The following is a 23,374-nucleotide window of genomic DNA, read 5'->3' on the forward strand; positions in this document are numbered from 1 at the left end:
AATGTATCTTTAGTTTTTTTGAATATAGATGGAAGATGGTATCTCTTCATATGTATTTAAGACTGAATAGTGAATATTTAAATGTTGTGTGATCCAGATGACCGGGCTTTATTAATGCTGACTTCTTTTTAAAATGTGAGAGAGGGATTGTTTCTAACTTGATACCAGTTAACAACTGTAGAATAACCAAGATAGCTGTTACTATTCTTTAAGAGTGGTGAAATTCTCTTTTCCAAGAGGGATTTTAAACTAAGCAGAAATAAAAAATTAACAGCCATCTATTATTTAGATCAAACAAAATAGGACAACTACACCACATACATATTCAGAGTTACATTAGTTACCATTTTTTTATAATCAATAGCTTATTCAGATTATCGTATTGTTGCTATATTTATTTTTAGGTAGTTGTAATCCATGTCCAGAGACTGTAGATGTGAAATGCAATTGTGGAAAAACTGTCATTAAAGTGCCCTGTGGCAGAGAGCGCACCATCAAACCTCCCAAATGCAAACAGCTGTGCAGGTCAGTATAGACTGTGTGTGTGTTTCTAGTTCTGCAGTGGAATTTAAGGTGTCCTTAAAATAGCAAAATATAACTTTAAGAGGCAAAAATTATTCCTTTAATATGATTATAAATACTACTTCTCAGTTTTCTGTATTCTTGACTATGCAGATGGAGATTAGCAATAATCCTTCTTATCAGACACCTTTTAGGTGCTGTGGTTTCATGAGCAGCTTGCTGCTGTCACGGGGCGGTTCTATCCCACTGAGCCCTTCTATTAGTGTAGTCTCACTCACTTCTCAAAGTCATCTCTAGTACATTTTGAAGTACCTCTATGAGGCAGTTTACCTAGAAATCTTGACTAGAAAAAGGAAAAAGAGTATTTTCTGCTGGGGTGTAGCAAGATTACTTAGTGCAGAGTAGAATTAGGATTGAAGTAACTGTTTGAATATGCAAACTCAACTTTGATTTTAATTTCATTTAGAACTCCTGTATAATTTTACCGTAATATTAACCACTGCTGCAGGTGACAAGTAAACACATTTAAAAAAAAAAACCTTGTTCATCTCAATTCTTTGTATTTTGAGCATAATTGTCCAGTAACTGTAACTTCATGTTTCTTGGTGTCTTAAGTCTTGGATTTTTTCTTCAGTCGACCACCTACCTGTCACCACTCTACCCAGGAGAAACACTATTGTCACTTTGGTCGGTGTCCTCCGTGTCGTCAGTCCTGCCAGAAAAAGTTAACGTGTGGTCATTTGTGTCCTGTTTCCTGCCACGATGAAGCACTTGTGAAGCAAACTGGCTCAGTAAGTAAATAGTGAAAATGGTGTATTATTTGTGTTCTGAAGAATGAGTAACAGTAGTTTGACCTTAAACTTATGTTGGTGGCTTTTGGAGTTCGGAGTAAATAAATAATCAAACACAGAGGTACACATACTGCTTAACTGAGAAACTAAGTGGTTCTAGCTCCTTTGTTGCAATCTGATTAATTTTGTAATATATATAATTTAATGTCAGTTTTCAGCAGTTAAGATTACTCAGGAGATAAGATTGTTGTTAGAGTTCTATTACAAATGTTTAATTTCAAATGTAAATAATTACTTTTAACATAAGAGCAAAAAGAAATTTTAACTGTACTAAATAGTAACTGATATTTACTAAACCATCAAAATCTGTACAAGTTAAAAGTGAGAAATTGTTTGGCATCTTTAATGCATGTACTACATGATGGTCATTTCACTTGTGCAGTAATTTTTATATTTTTACCTATATTAAATGCTTAGAATAGTTTTGATGTTTTTTTTTTTTGTTTGAGTTGTAGCAGTAGGGGCCACATGCCTTCATCTTCCTATCCCTAACCAAGCTAAGGATGAAATTGTCATTTTTTGTGTGTAGGGGGTGTTGAAATTTGCATTAGTAAAAAGTTAGCTACCACAAAGTGGATTTATTGGAATTGGGATCGCTTTAGATGATATGTTTGGTTATGGTCAAGCAGATAGTTCCAATTGTTTTTTGTATTGAGCTAATGTTGTCTTTTGTTTTCAGCATCAGTCTGCAGGTCCTTGGGAACAGCCATCTGAGCCAGCTTTTATTCAAACTGCATTACCATGCCCTCCCTGTGAAGTTCCTATACCAGTGTAAGTATTAAAAAAGCAAACAAATAAGAAAAAGTTTTAGTATGGAAAGATTTTTTTTCTTTTTCTAGAGATGGACATGAAAATAACCGTATTTTCCTTTTCAGATGCAAAGAGCCTGTGTGAACAGCACTCTCATAAAGCTGGGAGCATTTGTGGTTGTTTAATAGACATTTTTGTAGTGCGTTCTCACTGTATGAAAGGACTGACAGTGTTAGTAAAGATTGTTTCTAATACATTGTGTGCAATGCTACCTTAAAAATATGAAAATTGGAAAGACAGCCATTTTAATGTAATAGTCTTCAGTAACACATTACTTTTTCCATATAGTTTCTGTATTGTTTGGTTTATGATATAGTAACTTTCTGTGTAATGAATTGCTATTTTGTTTCTCAGTTCTTTAGTTACACTAATGAGTGCCAGGTGGATACTGTTCTTTGCATCTGCATGTTTCCTTTCTGTTTTTGACTGGTTCATAAGGTTTTGCTCCTTGAGTAGAGCCCAGTCAACTCCCAAGATGATGCTGTGAAGATACAAGGAAAGAATGATGATGCCTTTTTTTTCACCATTCTTTTTCTGTTTACATTGTGGAATAAGAACTCTGAATGCTATCTGAAAAAGGAAATACTGGGGTTTTTGGTATCTTTTTGTGTTGTAGTCTCATACTGTTTTAAACCCTGCATACTTCATAGGCATTAGTGCCTGTTTGTTTTTTAAACATCCCTCCTTAATAAGGGAATATTATGTCCTCATTTTATGAAGTAATAAGAGAGAGGAAGATGATAAAAAATAAATATCCATATAACTGCCTTCATAGATATGTGTAGAATTTAATTTCTCAGGGACTGTACTTCTGTTCAAAACTGTGACTGCTCAGTACGTTTGATACATGGGCTCAAAGTTCAAAGTCAGACTCCCAAAAGATAAAAAATGTGTAGTTATGAAGAGTCTGGTTTCAGTGTTTGGTTAGATGCCTGTAGAAACTGTCTCAAAGTAGGAATTCAGAAGAGGTCACTGCATAGCATCATGCATTACATAAGGAACATCTCCTAGTTCCTCTGAATTCCAACTTTAAAATCACCTCTTTTAGTCTGGAGAGTCCTCTACCGAGGAGGTAAGTCTGCTAATTGAGAAGGAAACAATAGTGAAAGTTGTACTTAATTTTCTTACTAGAGGAAGTGTCGTTACATGTCATAGTGCTGGGGCAAATTAGGGTTCTATTAGCATTAGATCCCATTACTTCTAGAATACCATAACTCTATTGATCGATCTTACCAACTGTAATGCTCTTTTTTTTTTTTTCAAATGACATATTAAAATAGTAATAGTAAAGAAAACTACAGATACGAAGTAATGTGTTGCTACAAAGCAAAATATCTGATGCCTTGTTAGATTGTCAGCAGGACATTTAAAATCACTGCTAGAACAGTGGCATTTGAATGAATATCATAGAATCATAGAATGGTTTGGCTTGGAAGGGACCTTAAAGATCATCATGTTCCAACCCCCCTGCCATGGGCAGGGACACCTTCCCCCAGCCCAGGTTGCTCAAAGCCCCGTCCAGCCTGGCCTTGAGCCCTGCCAGGGAGGGGGCAGCCACAGCTGCTCTGGGCACCCTGGGCCAGTGCCTCACCACCCTCACAGGAAAGAATTTCTTCCTTATGTCTAATCTAAATCTACCCTCTTTCAGTTTAAAACTGTTACCCCTCATCCTGTCACTGTACTCCCTGATGAAGAGTCCCTCCCCACCTTTCCTGTAGCCCCCTTTAAGTACTGCAAGGCCGGTATAAGGTCTCCTCAGAGCCTTCTCTTCTCCAGGCTGAAAACCTCCAAGTCTCTCAGCCTGTCCTCATAAGGGCTCAGCCCTCTGATTATCTTTGTGGCCTCCTCTGGACCTGCTTGAGCAGCTCCATGTCCTTCTTATGTTGGGGGCCCCAGAGCTGGACACAGAACTGCAGCTGGGGTCTCATGAATGGAGTAGAGGGGGAGAATCCCCTCCCTTGACCTGCTGGCCACACTTCTTGATGCAGCCCAGGGTACGGTTGGCTTTCTGGGCTGCAAGCACACATTGCTGGCTCATAGTCAGTTTTCTGTCCACCAACACCCCCCCAGTTCAACACGGGACTGCTCTCAATCCACTCATCACCCAGCCTGAATCCATTTCATGGTCACTGCAGCCAAGGCTGCTCTCGAGCTTCACATTCTCCACCAGTCCCTCCTGTTGGTGAAAACAGTGTGATAATGGAGAATAGTTTAAATAATCATATTCTGTATGGATAGATGTCAGTGGGGATTCCATCCTTCACTACTGAAGTCTTGCAATACTTTTTGATGTTCTTTCTGATAATTTGGTATCTTTGAGCATGAGCAGTCAGAGATTTGTGATGGAGTGTATTTGGTATCTGTTTCTATAAATAGTTAAAAGGGATTTTCTGGAAAATTATTTGTGCTATTAGTTGCACAGATTCATTGAGGCTGGAAGGTACCTTTGAGTGGGGTCACCTAGTCCAGCTTCCTGCTAAAAGCAGATTGACACTGAATTCAGATCAATTTGTCCAGCTGGACCTTGAAAACTCCAATGTACATGGATCCTGCAGCCTCTCTTGACAAGCTCTTTCAGTACTTGATTATATTTACAGTGATTTTTATTTTTTTTAAAAAACTTTTTTCCTCCACTGTGTATCCAGTCAGAACCTTCCTTGTTTAAGAGTATGATTGTTGTCTCTTGCCTTCCTGCTATGAACCTCAGTAAGGAGCCTGGCTTTATCTTCTTGGTAACTTCCTCTTAATGCTGAAAGACTACTATTATATCCCCAGCCAGCAGTGTTGTTGGGATTTAGTCAGTCCCAAATGCAAGACTTTCTTTGCCTCTGTATTTACTGAATTTCCTCTCAGGCTATTCCAACAGTCCTTTTGAATGGTATCCTTGCCCTCGAATGTGTTGGCTGCACTGTCCTTTAGCCGTTGTCTGCAAAAGTGGTGCATTTTTTCTCTTCCAAGTTACTGAAGGGAAAAAAAAAGATAGGTCCCAGGCTGAGGAATTCCACCTGCAACAGCTGTCCAAGTAGGATACAACCAACTAACCACTACCCTTTGAGCGCAGTGATCCTGCCAGTTTTTCATTCATCTAGCAGTTCATCTGATACCATTACATCTCAACTTGAATGCAAGGTTGCTGTGGGGAGCCTCTTATCCACAGGTTTAGTAGTTACATGGCAGAAGGCAGTCAGGCTGGTTACGCAGTTTCCTCTTGCAGTGGAACAGAAACATGCTACAATGGAACGCAGCAGTCCTAGAAGCCAAATTAACTGGTTATAGGAAGATTGTCTATAAGATAACTGAGCTGTGTAGCACAAATAACAGGCTCCAGTGCTACATCTGCTTCTTAATATACTCGGTGAAAAACTGATTGCTCTTGTTAATAGCCTGCTGTCCTAAAGAGCATCCATAGCTGTTGGTTGTTGTTTTGTGTTAGAGAAGTTATCAGGGATACTTTTTTTTCACTCTTCTAGAAATTTTTAGGAACTGATTTTACAGGTATTTTAGCTTGAATATTAATGATGTTTTCATTACTCTCCCTTACAAGGTTTCAGTAGAGAAATCAAAATAATACTTGGGAAGGAGATGACAGATATGAAATCAGAGGTAAAAAGAAAAAGATACTTTTCAAAATAAATTGAGCAAAAGATTGATTTAATTTTTAGGAGACCAGTGTTTGAATGAGTCATCATTTAATACCTTCACAATTCTGATCAGTGTGCAATTTTCCTTTCCTAGGAATGGTAGACCATTCTAAAAGGGGTAGAATTGTAAACGTAAGAGTAGACTAGATAGTTCTCTGAAATAACTAAAAAATATGAAGTCATATATTAGAGCCAAAGGCGAAGATATTTGGAAGCAATTCAGATAATTTTCTAAAATAAAAATTATTTTCATATACCACTGTAATCTGCACATGAAACACTGATTTGGGGATTGCCATCATAAAATACAGCAGTCCAAACAACTGTTGAAAAAGAGAAGGCATTGATCTGCATAGATAGATGATCTTCTCTTAGGTTGTACTTTTTAAAAATGGTATTATTTTTGTGTGAAAAGCACTGTCGCTATTTTAAGTCCTTTATTGAAGAAATACATGATTTCTAAATCTCTCATTTTTCTTTCTTTAACAGGGAGTGTCTTGGGCAGCATGAGGTGAGTCATGAAAACTGCCTTTTAAAATGGAATATGAAGTATATCTCACTTTGTCAGTCTGGGAAAAAGGTGTTAAAGAAATATTATATGGCTTTTTTATATTTTAAAACCAATGAAGTACCTCATAAGGATTTACGTATCAGAAGGTATTTTAGTTCCTTCTTGAAAACTATATAACTACTTGACTTCTTAGAATTCTTGGACAGCATTTGAAACTAGTGATTTATGAAGCTGTTTCTGTGTTCTTGCAGTTGTTTAGTGTGTATACATTTGGGGGCAGGCCGGGGGTGTGTGTCTTTTTCCGTTATATACTTCTGGTTGGTTGTTTTTTTTCCTCATTCTAGAGTTATCATTCTATCCCTGTCACACACTTACTCAGTTCTCCTAGAAAATCCTGTGTGTATTTCCAAAGGATAAAGAACATACTGTTGTATAGGACAATTCTAGTGTAACTTGGATCTAAGCATGCCATGGATGAAATCAGACAATATAGTGAAACTTCCTTCATGTTACTCAGCTTGTCTTTTTGGTGTGCAGCCTTCTCCAGTTTTAGGTGAAGTCATTGTCTGTTTTGGCTTACATGAGAAGAAAATCTAATTGACACTTGAAAATAAATAAATACCATCATTATTCAGTCATTTCTAGAAGTCATGAAATTGAGGGTCAAGTCACTTTTTCTTGATTTTAAAAGATGATTGCTAAATTAATTTTTAAAAAGCTATTGCTCCTACAGCTTTGTCTGCTAGTAAGTTTGTCATAAATTCACTATCAAAGTGCAGCTAACAATATTATAACAAACCTAGTTTAATTTTAAACTAGTAAAAAATTATAGGAAACAGTAAGCACTTTAAAATGTGTAAAGACACCCTCCTCCCTTTTTTCGGTTGACCTTCAATAATCTTTTGGGATGTGTTGTAATGATGGCTTCATTATGTGGTGGCAACATCACAAATGTTGTTAACAAAGTTTAAATATCCCTAGTCTGTACAGCACATTTATTAATCCAACCAAGCTGTGAAAACAGCTTCTATAGAGCTAATTTGCAGCTTGTTAGTTGCTAAATATAAACTTGCTTTGAAAACAGATGAAAAGAATAACTGTGCCTATTTGCTTGTTGTTGAAACAGCTGGGTCTTGTTTTTGTTTTCCACAGTAAAATTTGCAAGTGTATTAGCCAATGTTTTATCGAGTCAGTGACTTGTTTTGTGATATGACGTATCAAATCTCACCCTAACTTTCATGAATCTATGTATAAACAAAATATGAGCTAGGATTCAATTGACCCAATATATAACTTGCTCTAGACAACATTACTGGTTTTGGTACTATTCAGATGTACGTGGCTGTGGAGTTTATGTCCCTCCCTATAACAGAGGACAGTATGGCATATCTCATAAGAGAAAATGTTTCTTACTACTAAATACTTCATTTCAGAATAAGTAAAAAAAAAAAAAAAAAATCTGTGTTTTAGCAGAATCAGTCAATGGCTTTAGGTCATTTTTTCTTTATGGGTTAGTATAGAAAGTAAGGAAAAATCCCAGGGAGTCTATACCTAACTTTGAATAGATTTATTGATGTTATATAATGTTCTAGATTAAGTGTTCCTTCTCTCAGCCAGCAGAGAGCAGTGTTTCCTTCCTGCTGAAGTTTAGTTGTTTGTGGAATGGAATGAAATATCTTAATCCTTGAGATTTTGATAGCAGTCAAGGAAATAACAATTTATTAATGTGTGTGCATAAGGGGGGGGTTTAAAGCATATTTTATGTTCATTATACACTTTTATGTTGTTCTGAGATCTCTAAAAAAAACCATGTAGTGTCTGTACAGTGTTTTTACAGCCACATCGGTTCTTAACAAGTAATCTCACCACAAACTAATTTACTTTTGTTAGCAGGAGAAAACACTTTATGTATTTATGAACACTTCCCTCCTATAGTAGTTTCCAGCCCCTGAGGGGACTTTCACAGTAATGTGAACTTTTCACAAGTGCTGAAAGTAGTGATTTTTTTTAAGGCAAAGTTTTGCTGTGAAGGGGGGCTCATTGCTGTACTATGTTACTACTTATGTTGGACTATTGTTATACCTAATATGATGGAAGAGGTGTCAAAGAAACAAACTAGGAATGAAATGAGCTGTAGTGTCTTGTATTTTACTGGGATGCCTGCAGATGATGAATAGAAGAATGAAAGGAAACAGTTTAGGAGTCCTATAGAAAGCAAATCTACTGTCTTTACATTTTCACTCAGACATTAATTTTAATTTGTGTAGATATTGGAGTTGGTTGTTTTGCTGGGATTTTTTTTTTTTGTTAGGTTTCATTTTGGCATGTAGCTTAAAGTATTTTTAAGGGATTGATTTAGTTCTTCCTCTTACGTGTCTTTGGGTATTTAGGACAAGCAATTTATCACTTGAAACAACAACTTTAAACCTGCTTTTTGGATTATATAATTGTATAAAAATCTGTATACAGTGGAAGTATGATTCTTCATGATGCTTAACCTAAAATAAGATTTCTTTTAGCTACAGTCTGCAACTGCCTGTGAAATAATTTTACTATGCAAGTTTTGGATGTTTTTGCATTTAGTCAGAAAAAATTGATAACTCTTATTTTTTTGACTTGTAGGTACTTAAAAGTAGTTCATGATTTTGTTTCAGGTTATAGATCAGAAAAATCACCTGTCATCAACAGTTGCTGACGCTCCAAAATGAAGACTTGATGTTTTACTTTTTCTTTGAACTGCTATAAGCATTGGTGTTTCATAGCAGTAGCATACATGCGCTCTTTTAAAATCAGATTATGAGAGCTAATTTTTATATTCAAAATCTGGTTTTATGGGAAAACATTAATTAAAGCACGTACAAGATAAATGAGGACAGGCAAGGAGGTCTTAAATGGTTATGGTGTTAATTTATCTGCTGCGTTTAATTCTCTTGTCGTTTCGTTTCATTAGATGTTCTAGAGGAAGGGAAACATTCTGGTTTTGTTTGTGATGAGTATTTTGAATATTCTGTAATATTGGTCTTGCTGTTTTCAGACAGATGGAACTCTTTTTTGGGGGGGAGTTGGTAGAAATTTAATGCTATATTTTATTATTCTGGTAGGGTTTTTTTTATTATTTGTGTTTCATTTATAGGAGGAAGACTTTTACTCTGCCTCTAGATGTAAAATTTTATGTAAATCTTGATGAGATTCATCTTTATGGCTAAATACCTTATGAATATTTCCAAAATTTCCCTGCCCTATTCTACTTGATTTTTATTTTCATATTCCAATTGATGTATCTATTAGCTGGTTTTATGCATATAAGAGTTGTTCTGGAAAGCTTCTGAAAAAAGTCCTTTTTTCCTTGCCGTCCTTTTGTTATCCTGTGGAAGACCTGTGGTCTGAAAATGATGCCTCCTTTCTTTCCTTTTCCATTCAGTTTTCATAAAATACTTCTGTTTCTCATCTGCTATTCTTCAGCTCATCAGCCTCCTAGAGTTTGTGGCTTCTTTGATATTTGTCTTTGTAGCAAGAGTATCAACCTCCATTTACCCATTTCAGAAACGCCTTTCAACCATAGAAAGTAAAATTTTACTCTGCATTGTCCTTTGAATTTCTTACTAATAGCCACAACAGATTAAGTTGTCAAGAAATGGAAACAAAAATTTAAAATGTGATGTAGGTTTAAATTAATTGAAATTCTTATGGTTTTAGCTACTGTGTCAGTTGAGTTCAGAAGACTCTCTTATCCTTTACTGGACTTGAGGCTTGGGAAAGTCAGTGCATGGGGCAAGCTGAAGCTCTGCTGGATGCAGCCAGAGGGCTGGGATGTTCTCTGTAGTTGGCTCTCTGAAAGCTGCTACTGTTGTCTGCTGGCTTGTGTGCTTCCCTGCCCCTGGCTTCATTCAACATTGCATTTCATCTGGTGTGCGTAAGAATGCTACCAGAAAGGATGCTCCACTTCTGGCTGTCTTATGGAAGAGTAACTCTTGGTAGAAGAAGTCTCATCAGTGTATTAAACTGTGCCAGCCATAGACCTAATCTGCTATTGCTGCCCTGATCTTCTGTAACTGCCTGAGCTGCAACAGAACCAGTAGTCATAAAAAAATAGAGTAAAAAGGCAGGAGCAAGGGAAGGTAGAGAAGTGGGCAGTGGCAAATCTTAATATTTAGTACACCTTTTCATTCATTCTTTTACCTTCCAGCATCCTTTGACTACTTACGTTGCTACTGAAAGGAAGTTGTGACTCTGAGGAAGGAGGGGGGAGATGGAGGAAGATGAGAGGGTGCAAGATATTAGGAAGGATAAAAGCTTTGGTAATTGGTGTGTTTTTGCTAGGTATAGTACTATTCTCCACTTCAGACACTCTTTTTATTAGGCCCATTGCTGGCTTTTGTTCATTTGGTCAACAGAAACATAAGCCATTAGAGACTGAGTTGTGGGATGTTTGCAGGGAGGAGTATGGACCAGACATTCAGACTACTTGTTATGGTTGTATTAGTGCTTTAGCCAGCGTAATGAGCTGCAACTCTGACATAGGGGTGGGAGAGTCATTGGACGTAACCTCAAGGTTTTTTCCTTCATGCTTGAAGTTCAGCCTGCCATTCAGACTCCTCCTGTTCACAGTCTCTGTGGGTCAGGATGAGGAGAGGAGGAGTTAAGAAGTCTTGTGAATGAATTGCATTTTGCAGTAACTTGATGCGGAATACATTCTTTTTTTGGGGTGAAAACATTTCTATAGGCAAGCGGATTCAAATCCTACTTCATGTTTTTTTGCTTTAGGACTGAGGGAAATCAACATGGACAGTGCTAAAGGGAGCATGTCCCTTGCTGTGCTCTGTGAGGGACCATCCTCTCCTCTTGTTTCAGTTCCAGTGCTCACCTGGGTGTATAGCCAAACAACTTGCAAACCTAGTGAAAGACAAGGAACTTTTTTTATTAATTCCTTTTCTTCCATTTTGATCAGTTGAATTGTCTCGCTCCAAAGACAGATGTGTGGTAGGACTTGTTCAAGGTAAGTGCTAGGAGTGTGCAATTACGGTTGTAGAGTTGGAAAAGAGAAAAGGAAGGGGCACAGTGCAAACCTATTCAGTCAAATCAAGCTGTAAGACAAAATCACACCCTTAGTCTAGTCAAAGTGAGTTATGTCACGTTAGCCTATTGTGTAATAACATCACAAATAATTTCTGTTTTTCACTCAGAAATGATCGTATTAAGAAAAAAATCAATTTTTTGACAGCATCACAGAAACTAGTTGTTTTCATGCGAATATTCTAGAATAGTTGGAAAATGGGAGCAGCGAGTTTCCTCTAATACTTGTGATATAGAGGGACTTGTACTATTCAACTTTAAGAAAGTAACCTAGTTAACCAAGTTAGGAGTTTATACTCCGTTTCAGTACGAGTGAAGATTAAAGACTTCTAAATAGGTGCTCTGAATAATACTACAAAGCTCTGTTACCTGGAGTGTAAACCTCAAGTTAGAAAATACAAATACATCATAAAATATTAAAATCCTAGTCCAGTCATAGAACTGTTTGTTCTTCCCCATCCCACTTCTGAGAGTTATATTTGATATAGTCAGTATTTGGTTTTTAGAATTTCTGGCTTGCAGGTTGTTTTCGGTTGTAGAATTGTAAAATGTTTTGGATTTATGATGGCCATAACACAATTTCCCCTGTGCAAGCAAACTGTAACTGTCTTCTACAATAACTTTAAAGCTGTTTAGGAGACTTTAGTGGAAGACATGAGTGTAATTTATAAAGAAGAAATAAATCACACTAAAAGATTTGAGAATGTAAGTCTGTTAAAACAAAACAAAAAAAGCAAACTGAAAAAAAAAAAAAAAAAAAAACAAAACAAAGGAAAGGCAAACTATGTTGCAAATGTTACCTTGTTTATTTAATATATACCTGGTATAATCAATGTAAAACAAATTTGTGTGGTTATGTTGGGATGGGAACCTAATATCTATTAACATAAAAAAAAAGGTCAAGGACGTTTCACTGGGGTTTTTTAACAGATACTTATGAACCAAAATTTCTCTATAACGATGCTGTGCCTCTCTGTGTGTTTGTGTATATATATATATATATATGTAGCACACGTGTATCTATACACTATCTGTGTATATATTTATTTCTTTTTAACTTCTAGGTTAGTCCATTACCATGTCACTCTGCAAATCCCTACACATGTAAAAGATTTTGTGGGCGGCTTCTTGATTGTCAGAATCACACCTGTATGAAAGAATGTCATCATGTTACTAAATTGAACAGTAGTGCAGATGGAAAGAAGGTAGGCTGATTTCCTGCTTTTATTTTTCTTTATTTTGTACATTGTCTTCAGCTTTAACTGGAAAATAAAGGTTTTGCAGCTGGAAGGCACAGGACCTATTCCAGATTCCACTGGAAGACTTGCATGTGTCCAGTTCCCATTGATGCTGTGACACTTAGCTAATCTATACTACTTTAGACTATAAAACAGACAATATTACATATTTTGCAAATGCTACTCTTTTTTTGTTTTACGTTAACATACATTACTTTGTTTTCATCAAAACCGTAATTAACACTCTTGACAAGTCTCTTCTAACATCAGTTTTTATAACTGTCAAGGTCAAGTGAACTACTGATTATAGACAAATGTACTTGCAATCTAATGGGGAAACTATTTACTGAGGAAACCTGTAAACAGGTTGAGGAAGCTTGCAGAACTTTAGGAGAGAGCACTGGAAATGTTGGAGAATGGATGAAAACTTCTTAAAGCGCTGGGGTGATAAAACAGTGTCTACTAGAAACTGTCGTTTATGTGATTAAGAAGCTGTAGGTGTTAGTCACTGAAGATAATATGAAACAAAAATAAAAGTAAGTACAAAGCTGAAAATTGCTCCAGTTTTGAGCAGTCAAAAGCACATGGCTTGTGGTTTGAGAACGTCATGATTTACAGGAAAACAGCTTTTGAAGTTCTTAAAGCATTACTTGAAAAAGTTGCAACATGGTATCTCTGGGCATTTGGAAAACTGAGCAAGCATTCAGTTGGGTACAAAACATAAATGTTATATTTTAACTTAAATAGGATTGTTTCCCTGTAGGTTCCAATCCTAGAAGTGGTGTTGTCATATACTGAGTGAATATATTGCTGTTACTGTGTTATTCTATTAATGATTGTGTAACTTTTGTCTGAGGAGTGTGAGCTGTTAGTGTAACTTGTGGAACAGTAACCTGCAGCAATAGAGTGATATGAGTAAATACAGTGACAGTTGTTTAAGCATCTACAGTTATGACCATAAGAGGCTGTCTGCCTATTCTTTCAGTTAAACCAATTAAAATGTGAATGGTCAGGATTATTCCTAGCTCTATTTGGAATGAGACAATACATTCTCAGAAAATGAGAGTCTATGTACATGTGAAGTATGGGTAAATCACATTTCTCAATTTTCATTGAATCTTTATAAACTCAAGTTGGTCTTGACCTTTAGAGCATTTGTTCTGTTGTTTTGATAGACAAAATTGCAGGTACAAAATTGCAGGTATAGTCAGAAAAGGGCTGATTAAATTTTTTGCTTATATGTAGGAGCAGTGATTTTTCTGTCTGGAATTTAGGTTTATTCTACATGTTATGCTAGAAAATGTTGCAGAAAGACCAGGTGTTTGCTTTTACCTACTGTTAAATTTTATATCATCGTTTTCTAAATGCTTTCAGTTGCTATTGTGTTTCTTAGATGTGAACTTCTGGGGGTTAGGTTTTGTAAACAATCATTGTACAAAGGTTGCTTTTTAAACTTCAGCGAAAATTGTTTAACGGTGGAAGCAGAAGTAAAGAGATCTGGAATAAAATGGGGGGAAAACTATAATAAAAACTTAAATTCTTCTGCCCTTATTTTGAACAGCATAAAGTGAACTGTTGGCATGGAAGTCCTTTTAGGGAAGCATTGTGCAGCTTCCTTCTTGGATAAAGTGGCTTTACTTTGACTTTTGTGAAACTGGGCATTTGAATGTGATGGTGGGCCTTAAATACTGTGTGCTGTGTAGGTTCAGTTGATAAATTGTGTCAGTGTGTGTGTATTTGATTGCAGACTGGGGTTCTGGATGAGTTATTGAGAATATGAATAGAAATGGAGCGTAATTTTCCACGCTGGTGTTCATCACATCACCTGGAATGAGAATGACACCACAGCTCTTGTAGACTTTGTGTAGTACATGGAGCAGAAGCAACGCCTGAGCAGCTCCCAGCATATACCTAAGCTAATACTTTTTGGAAGATTATGCAAACTATCGTACACGTGGGGAAATGGAATAACTTAAAGCTTGCTTCTTAAAATCAAGCAAAGTTCCCCACCCCTGTATTACAGAGCAGTGTGTCATGACTAAAATATTACAAAAACATGGTGGGTGGCAAAAGTTAGTTCTGAATATGAATTTACCTCTTCTAACAGCTTTCCATAAAGAATTAACAGGCTTAATGCCAGTTTTCCAAAGCACTAATATTAAGAGGTCTTTTTATGCGCAGGAAGCAAAATAGAACTTGGTCTCTTTGACCAATAAACACTGGCATTTTTGCTGTTCTTTTAAAAGCATATTTTAATAATTATTTTTGCTTGAGGTCAATCTTACTGAGCAACTGGATTTCTGCAGCAAAAGCACCCCAGCTCTTTCTTCTCTATAAAAGCCTGTTAATGGCATCTAACAAACAAATGTTTGGCACTTTTAGTACTTTGTTTTTATTTTGTTAGGCAGGTCCAGAATGTTTGCAGTGTGAAGAGGAGTGTAGCAAGCCTCGGCCATCTGGCTGTCCTCACCGATGTGTTTTGCCCTGTCACCCTGGGGATTGCCCATCATGTCTCCAGATGCTGAAAATAAAGTGTCACTGCAAACTGTCAATCCTGTATATTGAATGCTTGTAAGTGTCAGAACTGAACCCAACTTTTCATTTGAATGCTGGTAACTGGAAGCCCTTTGAAATGTCTGGGGATGGGAGCTACCCTTATGGCAAGTTATAACATTTCTTTTGAAGGTTATAATTTGTAATATAATGCTTTTTTTTCTTTTTTTTCCTATTTAAAATTTGCCAATGTTTTGTTTGATATTACTGCTAAAATTATTATAAATGCATGGAGTCTCATCAGCAGAACTGGTTCTTATAATGTTTTTATAATACAGTATGTTTTGAATTATGCAAATACTTACTAATATCATGATGTTTGATCTATACATGGTTCTTTTATAGTATGTAAATAAGAATTTTATAACAAGAATTAGAATTAGTGTAGTTAGTGTAAAAGGTCTTTACGACTAATGTTCTTCAAACTCTAGATGTTTTAATTGGAAAACTTCGTAGTAATCATTTGTGCTCCTTAATTGTGTATTTGTGAATAGAGGGTAAGCTAGGTTTTACTACAGATAAGACTTGTAGATTTAAGCATTATCCTCCATGTATTGCTCTGAAAACATTAATCCCATGCATGGATGCTCTTCTTTGTGCATTTTCTTGAAAGTATTTTAAATCGTCTAAATGTATGTGGTTTTGTCTGTGAACCAGTGTAGTTTGTGTTAGTACCGCAGGATGTGGACAAATGAGCTCGCTTTTCTTTGCAATGAGATATATTTACAATTATACCCCTAATTGTATTGACTTTTGTTTTTAGTTGGAATTTATCACAAATACATGTTTTCTTTTACAGAAAACTAACTTGTGCTGATTTAAAAGAAAAGGAGCTTCTTATTTCCTGCAAAAATCAGTGTCCAAAAGAGGTAAGCCATATTAACAAAGAAATACTTGATGTGGTTTAGTGTTAGGTAGGCTTGCGAGCAGCAGGAAATTAGAGTCGAGGATCCTTATGGGTCCCTTCCAACTCAGGATCTTCTATGATTTGATGGATGTGTGGAATTCTGTGGATTTTACTTTTTTTTTGTAAGGGTTTTTGGTACAGTTTCGTAGGCCAGGCAACATAGGGAAGCTTAGACTAAATGAATATGCAAAGTGATAGATGCAAAGGTAGTTAGTGAATTGTACTCAGAGATCAGTTACCAATGCCTTGCTGTGAAATTGAAAGGTTATATTGAAGGACCAGAGATTTGTCTCTAAGGCAGTAATGGCTTGAATATTTAAGCATGCAGATGAGGTTGAATGTGGAAGAGTATATCCTCCAGTGTGTTTAAAAACTGGTCTTGAATCTGTATCTCCAAAATCATGGGATGGTGTTTTATTAGGAAAAACACTGAGAATTGTGCTTGCAATTGTTCTTGTCTAAGTGCAGGTCTAGTAATCCCTGTTGGTGCAACAGTTCTATGGGGGGAAGAAAAAGATTTTATATTTAACAAGTGAGATGAGTTAATGCCCTGCTGCATTAGTGAAATGTTAAATAATGTGAAATAGAAGACAAGCCAGTTAATCTTTCTACTGTATCTGGGTTTCTCTAAAGGGTTGCTGTAAAGAAAAGAATAATAATATCCTTATTGCCATGATGCTTAGACTATGAACCAGTGTATATGGGCATCAGTAAGGAAGATTCATGTTAAATACTACTTTTGAGCAGTAAAGCTTGTGGAGCAAGGGAAGAACTAGTTGGAGAAGCTACCAAATTTTCACCAGTAGCAGCTTAAACGTGTATCAGGATTTGTCCAATTGTGGATAATACTGCTATAAGACATGAGGGATGGGCCAAATGGATTCTTCCTTGTCTGTCCCAATGCTGTTATGTGCTGCTTGTGTGGTTTCAGAAATCCACGAGCTATTTGTTATTTATGTTTGTTCTCTAGTTGCCATTAGTTGTGGTGAGAGTGACAGCCCTTTCTTCACTCCATTCCCCACTGTAGGGTTAGAAAATTTATCAAGTGGAAGAACAGGAATAGACAGGAATATTTTGGAAAGTGTGTCCACTGCTAAACTCCCCAGAATTTCTGAGAAATTCTTCTTCCCTGCAATAAAAATATTTGTACTAAAGAAAAGATTTTATCCCTTAATCCCTTACTATTTTGTTGTTCTGATTTGGTCTTTTACTGTGTAGCCAAGTCTCTTTGTCTCATGTAATATTTAGCTGGTACTCATAAATAACTCGATTCAACCCATTCTCCTTCCCTGATTCCACTCAGTTCCCTTATGCCGTTTTACCTATGATGTCCCCTAGTCTGAGGTTTCTGTCTTGTAGTTTTGAATTCTGCCTCCACCTAATAAATGTAGGTTCAATGCTTCTTTTATTTCATTATTTTCCAGTGTCAGAAGCATCAAATTTGAATGCTTGCCTTTGTTACAAAACTTTTTTTTTTTTGAGTAAATGCAAAAATTCACAGGATTCTTGCTTGTTTCCCAACAGTCCCTATTATTCTTTTTCAGACAGGATTATGTTAACCCCAACAGGAAAGCTGTGCTGTGTGCTGACTTGTATCTTCTGCTTTATGTCCTTGTAGATGCCTTTCTGATGTCTTTTTTCTGTAAATGAATGTGCCTGTCACATTTCTCATCTGGATGTCTGAAAGCTCTCTTCCTTGGCGGGGGAATGCTTTTGGATATTATTTCATTGTCCATTTACCTCTTAATTTTGTCCTTTCATTTCCCTCTCTGTTGTTACTTTGGTTTTATTTGCTCCAAGACTTCCTCGTCTTTATTTTCAAGAGTGCTTATAATCTTTTAACATGAACTATGTGTTCCTGTACTTCAGCTTCTCTTCAAAGATTTTTTTTTTTTTTCCTCCATATCTCATCTTTGACTTTGATTAATGTAACTGTTGTGATTTTTCTGGACGTATTCCCAAGACTCAGTCTGGGATTTAAAATCCATCTAGTAGTGGTCCTGAATTCTAGCTTGCAGTTCAGAATTGCCCTGTTCCACAGATGGTGTCTTTTTTACTTAATTCGGTGGGATGTGAAAGAAGGCAGGACAACAGGGTCCACTGCAGTTTTATAAAACTTTTATTTAACTCTGTAATTCTCATTCCCATAGATGCCTTGAAAAGTAAGGTTTAATGCAGCTTCTGTTCTCCAGAGAATCTTTTTAGTGTAATTGATGATGTGAAAATGGGTGTTCTTCCCTCCCTGTGATTCTAGCTCTAGCTCTTATTAGCTTTCATGAAACATAAAATTATTAGTACAGTCCTGCTTCAGGCAGTTCATATCTTTGTCTTACAGTTCATCCTACTTTCCTCAGATCCTATTTTGGTAATTTCATGTGTAGTGTATGGGTTGTTTACCATTTTTCTGGTCTAAATTTGTTCTTGTTTATCTGAATATTGAACAGAGCTAGGGATATTTTGTCTGCTTTATAAGTGTACAGTATTTGTCTGCAACTTTGGGAAAATTAGCTAGCTGTATCAATAATACAAATTGTACTCATAGTTCTCATGTATAAGAATCATCGATAAACACAATTTGAAGGAGCAGCCTTAACAGACATCATCCTGTGCCACTACTACCACCCCTCCCTCTCCAGCAAATATAGATTAAGCCCATTGGGGGGACCTTATGACAAGAACTTACAATTTGGCCAAAAGCTAAGATGGATGAGGCTACTGAATTTAGAACGTTTAAAGTTTACAAATCAAATACGTATGCCCAAAACTAAATTGGAAATGTTTCATTTATAGTCCTGACAGCCTCAAGTAAAATTCAAATTACTTTTTTATGAGAATTTTCTTATTCTATGTCAGAAGCTGACTTTGCGTGATTAGTAGAACACGGTGAAGTTGCTGTTTGCTAAAAATCGGTGTGCACTGTCATTCCACCAAGCTTAGCATAGCACAGTTTAGGTTCAATAGAATAGAGTATTTTACTGAAGTCATAGTTTTGAGATGTTTTTCTTTTTGGTTAAAGGAAATTGTGGTAGACAGTATACTACCATATTTGAATTACAGATAGCACAGTACATTTGGGGGTTATGAAATTAAATTATATTGTCTGGTGCCTTGAAAAACTACAAGAATTTGAAAGTCTTGAAAGGTTTCATGCTGTTGTTTTGGGTATAACACTATAACACTGTAAAAATGACTTCTAGTATTATACAGTACAGCTCAGATTTATTTTCTGCTTTAAGGAGAAACAAAGTTTTTGATATTGCCACAGCTGTTAGATGAGATGCTTTAATTAAAAAGCTCTTTCTCTTGTTTGGTAGCAATAACAAAATATCTCACTGAAGGAAATTTAACCTTTTTTTTAATCTGGGGTGATTAAATTCTTATGATCATGTTTGCAGATGTTTCAGGACAATTCTTACATAGAAGTTTTAAGAGGCTATCAATTTTCATAGTTCATGGTTTCATATCAGTATTTGTGGATTTGTGTTTAACACTTTATTTTCTATAATTAGTAATTTTTGACAAAATGACAGTACTTTGTACTTTTACTGTGCAGTCTGCAACTGTCTTGATGAGAAATACAGGACCCCGTTGTGATAAAAGTTATTTTATTCATGAAAAAAAAAACCAAACGCATAGTCTTAAAGTTTACGACATTGTTTTTACTGTGCTATCATGTTAAAATAAGTTCATTTCCAGAATGTTTAATTAAATTCTGTAAACATACCTTGAAAATGTTATGTGGGTTACAAAAATTTAATTTTAAAAGGCAAATGCACAGCTTTGGTCCATAATGAGAGGATTTTCCTCAACATCTGGCTTAAGCAGTGGAGGTTTTCATAAGATCTCTGGAAGCAGGGCCACCCTTTTTAAACTGAGGTGTCTGCCCCTTTGTTTGGAAGTGATAAACTTATCTTTTGTACTTAGCTTTTGGGATTGCTGCTCAAAAGTGCTGGTTTCTTTATTTTATTTGTTATCAGGTGTGTATAAAGAGGTTGTGTTTATCACTTTCTGGTGGAGACTGAAGTTAAGCCTCCATAAATGTTGACATATTTTATCATCATCAGACATAATGTTAAGATTTAAATGCATTGTCTAAAGGGAAAATATTAGTAAGATTTTTTGTTTTCAGAGCTGTGGATTAAATCCCTTTCTTTTAAAGGCCTTGCTGTGTCAGACATAAAGCCGGTTCATCTTGGCCTTCAGTCCACAAGCTATTAACCAGAAATCTTGTATGGTGAAAAAGATCCAAAGGGGCACACGCTCTCTATTTTAGTGCCAAGTAGCTCAGCATGGACACTTAAAAACAAGCAAAAAAAATCCTTTCCCACTACGTTATTTATCCAGTAGAAACGCTTTTGTTTTCTGAGATCATGGGGAAATGTTTTGCCACTCATTTCACTGCTGCTCTGATTTTTATTTTTTTTAATCTTGATTTTGCATTGGAGGGAGTAAAAAGAAAGTTACACTGCCAGCTTCATTCTTGTGTTGTATGCCTGTGGATATGAACTGTGTAGCTCTGCGCAGAGGACTAAGTGTGTAAATTTGTGTTTGAGTATTGGAAGAAACATATTTCTGTGCTATGCAAATTTTGCTCTAACGGTGTGTAATCTAAGAATTTTACTGCAGTAGCACTTGGAGGTTGAGGTGAGAGCTACTGTCTTGAATTTGCAGCTCTGGCACGTCAGGTGTAAGAGTCTTTGTTTGGGCTTTGACGCTATTAATGGAAATGTGCCTATACTGGTACAGAGGAGTAAGCTGAAAGTAATAGTTCTAGCCCTGGATTGTTCTGGCCAGCGTGGGATAACTTGCAGGTGAGACTGGGATGTGTTACTGTGTGTGATGCTCTCGGGTGGGGAGCCAGGAGAAGGGCCCTCGTACTGCGCAGAGGTCAGGCGGTTTTGCAAAGATGGTGGTCACTAGTGACAGCCCCAGCCCTTAGGCGCCGTGTTCTGCCTGGTGGTCTGACTGCAGTAGGGTACATGTCTTAAAGACAAGTTTCTCCCCTCATTTTTTCAAAAGGAGGCAAAATGCAAGATTGATTTGTTGATGATCAGTTGCACCTGAACAAGCCTAAATGCCGCCTTTGATAAGGTGGCCAGTTTATACATTTTTTCCCTCTGGATGAAGTGGATAGATTAGATCTGCTACATAAGGCTTCAGCAGAGCAGTTGAGTCAATGCCACTTAGTGATTATCTGGTTCAGATACGGAAAAGGGTTAGGGGGCTAAAGGAAACAACTCCTTGTGTATTACTATTAAAAACAAACAAACAAACAAAACCAACCAAAAATACAACACCCCCTTACACCCCAAAAAAAAAAACACCAAAAAAACAACAAACAAAACTAAATGAAAAGTTGGAGCAAGAGATGTTAGTAATAAGGAAATTTTCCTGAGGACTGGACTGATGCCTGACCTTGCATTGTTTTCAGTAATGACATTGGTACTAAAAAACATTGGAATTTTCTGATGAAAATTTGTGGAGTGTTGTCAGTATGTGACAGCTGAGGAAATGCATCTGCAGAACACATGTATTTGGGGTATACATCCAAAAAACCCCAGTAAGACCATGCATGTGAAGGCTAATAATAGGCTCCCAGGAAACAGCAGAAGTTCTTATTGTCACAGCATGATTAGCTGGAGAGAAATGCAAATGAGAGCTGAAGATGTATTGGGGAAGATATTCTATTAAGAATAAGGTGCAATTAAGGCATTATACAGAGTCCTTCCTGCTGAGATGTCATTTGGAATATTACATGCAGTTCTGGCTGCTGTATTCAAGAAACATTGATTTAAGCTAGTTGAAATTCAATGAAGGGAATACTATGGGAATAAAGAGCATTTCATGAAAGGACAGTAGAGAAATATTTCAATATGAGGATAAGAACTAAGGGGTTTAGACTGGCTGGAATAAATACAGGACATTATGAAAAGAAAAAAAAAAAATCTCTTGCGTTTTACACTGAGATCCTGGAATGGCCTCCTTGGCAAAACAGTAGAAGGGGGGACTGTTTTCATGGTAAATCTTCATCCAGTCCTAGAGGGATGGATCCTGGGAGGTGCCTGCCTTTAGGAACAGTGGACTGTAGGCCTGAGAATGGTGACTTAGAGGTTCTTCTAGTCCTGTGTGAACTGTGCTGAAGTAGTGACTACAAAAATTAGCCTAAACTGCAAAGTATCTATCAGTGTAATAATAGTTTGTGACTGGCATGGACATGAAAATATGTATGTCTTCCATAATTTTCAGTCAGAAAGTTTTGCATTCTGTCTAGGTATGTTTCATGATAGATACTAGCTCAGATGTTGAGCCAGTTCCAATGGACTTCTGAGAATCCCAGTTTACTAGTCAACAAGAAGTGTATACACCTTATCTTACGTAGTATTCTCATTCTTGTGAATGAAGTGATATAATATGTATACATTTTCAATTTTCAATAAATGTGAAAAAATATATCTTAAAATTGTATGTCTTGCAGCATTTTCCAAATCGTGTTAATCCCTTGATGACAGTGAAGAGGTGAAATTTCATTTTTAATAAAGAATACTACCTAACGCCATTTGAAATTGTTTAGGGATTTAAAACTACCTCTGTAAATAAATTAATTTGATGTCTTATGTGTGATTCCACCTTCAGTTATTAACAGTATTGGGTTATGTAATTGATAATTAAAAATCATTATTGTAAAGATTTCTTATGGGCATGTGTATGAGCAAGGTATATTTTCAGTCAAGTTCTTAACAGTAAGTGAAAAAATTTGTTTTCTTGTCATTTTTTATCTAATATAATGCTTGGAGCACTGCTACATTCTTAACAGTCAGCATATTTAACTTAGTATCTCAGTTCTTAACATGGGAATTGAATTATAATATTTTCATTGTAAATGTTAAAAATTGCCCTGGCAGTAAAAAAAGTTGCTACCTCCCAGATATCATAAATGGGATAATCTGCCAGAATCAGAAATAAAGGCTTTTTTTAAAATTATTTTGGACATGATAAGAATATTGGTGACCTGTATTTGACTTTTACATTGTTCAGAAAATTCTTGCATGCAAAATTTTCTTTTGTAGTATTTTTGCTTCTGATTCTTCCCTCTCTTTTGTTGACTCAAGTTGCTACAGTACACTTAATCTCAGTTTTCAGTTTCTTCTTGCCTTATCTACTCTTATTCCTCTGACATACAGATAGCTAGGGTAATTGTTGTATGAATTACTGCGGAGGTGACTATTCTTGAAACGTTGAAAGAAGAAATTGGTTTTTAATCAAGATGT

The 23,374-nt window shown here is 36.3% G+C and overlaps 1 protein-coding gene across 2 annotated transcripts in view; it reads left to right on the plus strand.

Annotated features, from left to right (window-relative positions):
- NFXL1 (nuclear transcription factor, X-box binding like 1) overlaps nucleotides 1-23,374 on the plus strand; it is a 50,744-nt gene that overhangs the window by 14,098 nt on the left and 13,272 nt on the right. For both annotated transcript variants that reach the window (XM_042807886.1, XM_042807887.1), the window contains exons 12-18: nucleotides 405-525; nucleotides 1,157-1,313; nucleotides 2,053-2,144; nucleotides 6,314-6,335; nucleotides 12,473-12,613; nucleotides 15,051-15,217; nucleotides 15,999-16,068. In XM_042807886.1, coding sequence (XP_042663820.1) covers nucleotides 405-525; nucleotides 1,157-1,313; nucleotides 2,053-2,144; nucleotides 6,314-6,335; nucleotides 12,473-12,613; nucleotides 15,051-15,217; nucleotides 15,999-16,068 — 770 coding nt within the window. The remainder of the gene's footprint in view (nucleotides 1-404; nucleotides 526-1,156; nucleotides 1,314-2,052; nucleotides 2,145-6,313; nucleotides 6,336-12,472; nucleotides 12,614-15,050; nucleotides 15,218-15,998; nucleotides 16,069-23,374) is intronic.

This window comes from Tyto alba, unplaced genomic scaffold (assembly GCF_018691265.1).
Source record: "Tyto alba isolate M040663 unplaced genomic scaffold, T.alba_DEE_v4.0 Super-Scaffold_6, whole genome shotgun sequence".
Lineage (NCBI taxonomy): Eukaryota > Metazoa > Chordata > Aves > Strigiformes > Tytonidae > Tyto > Tyto alba.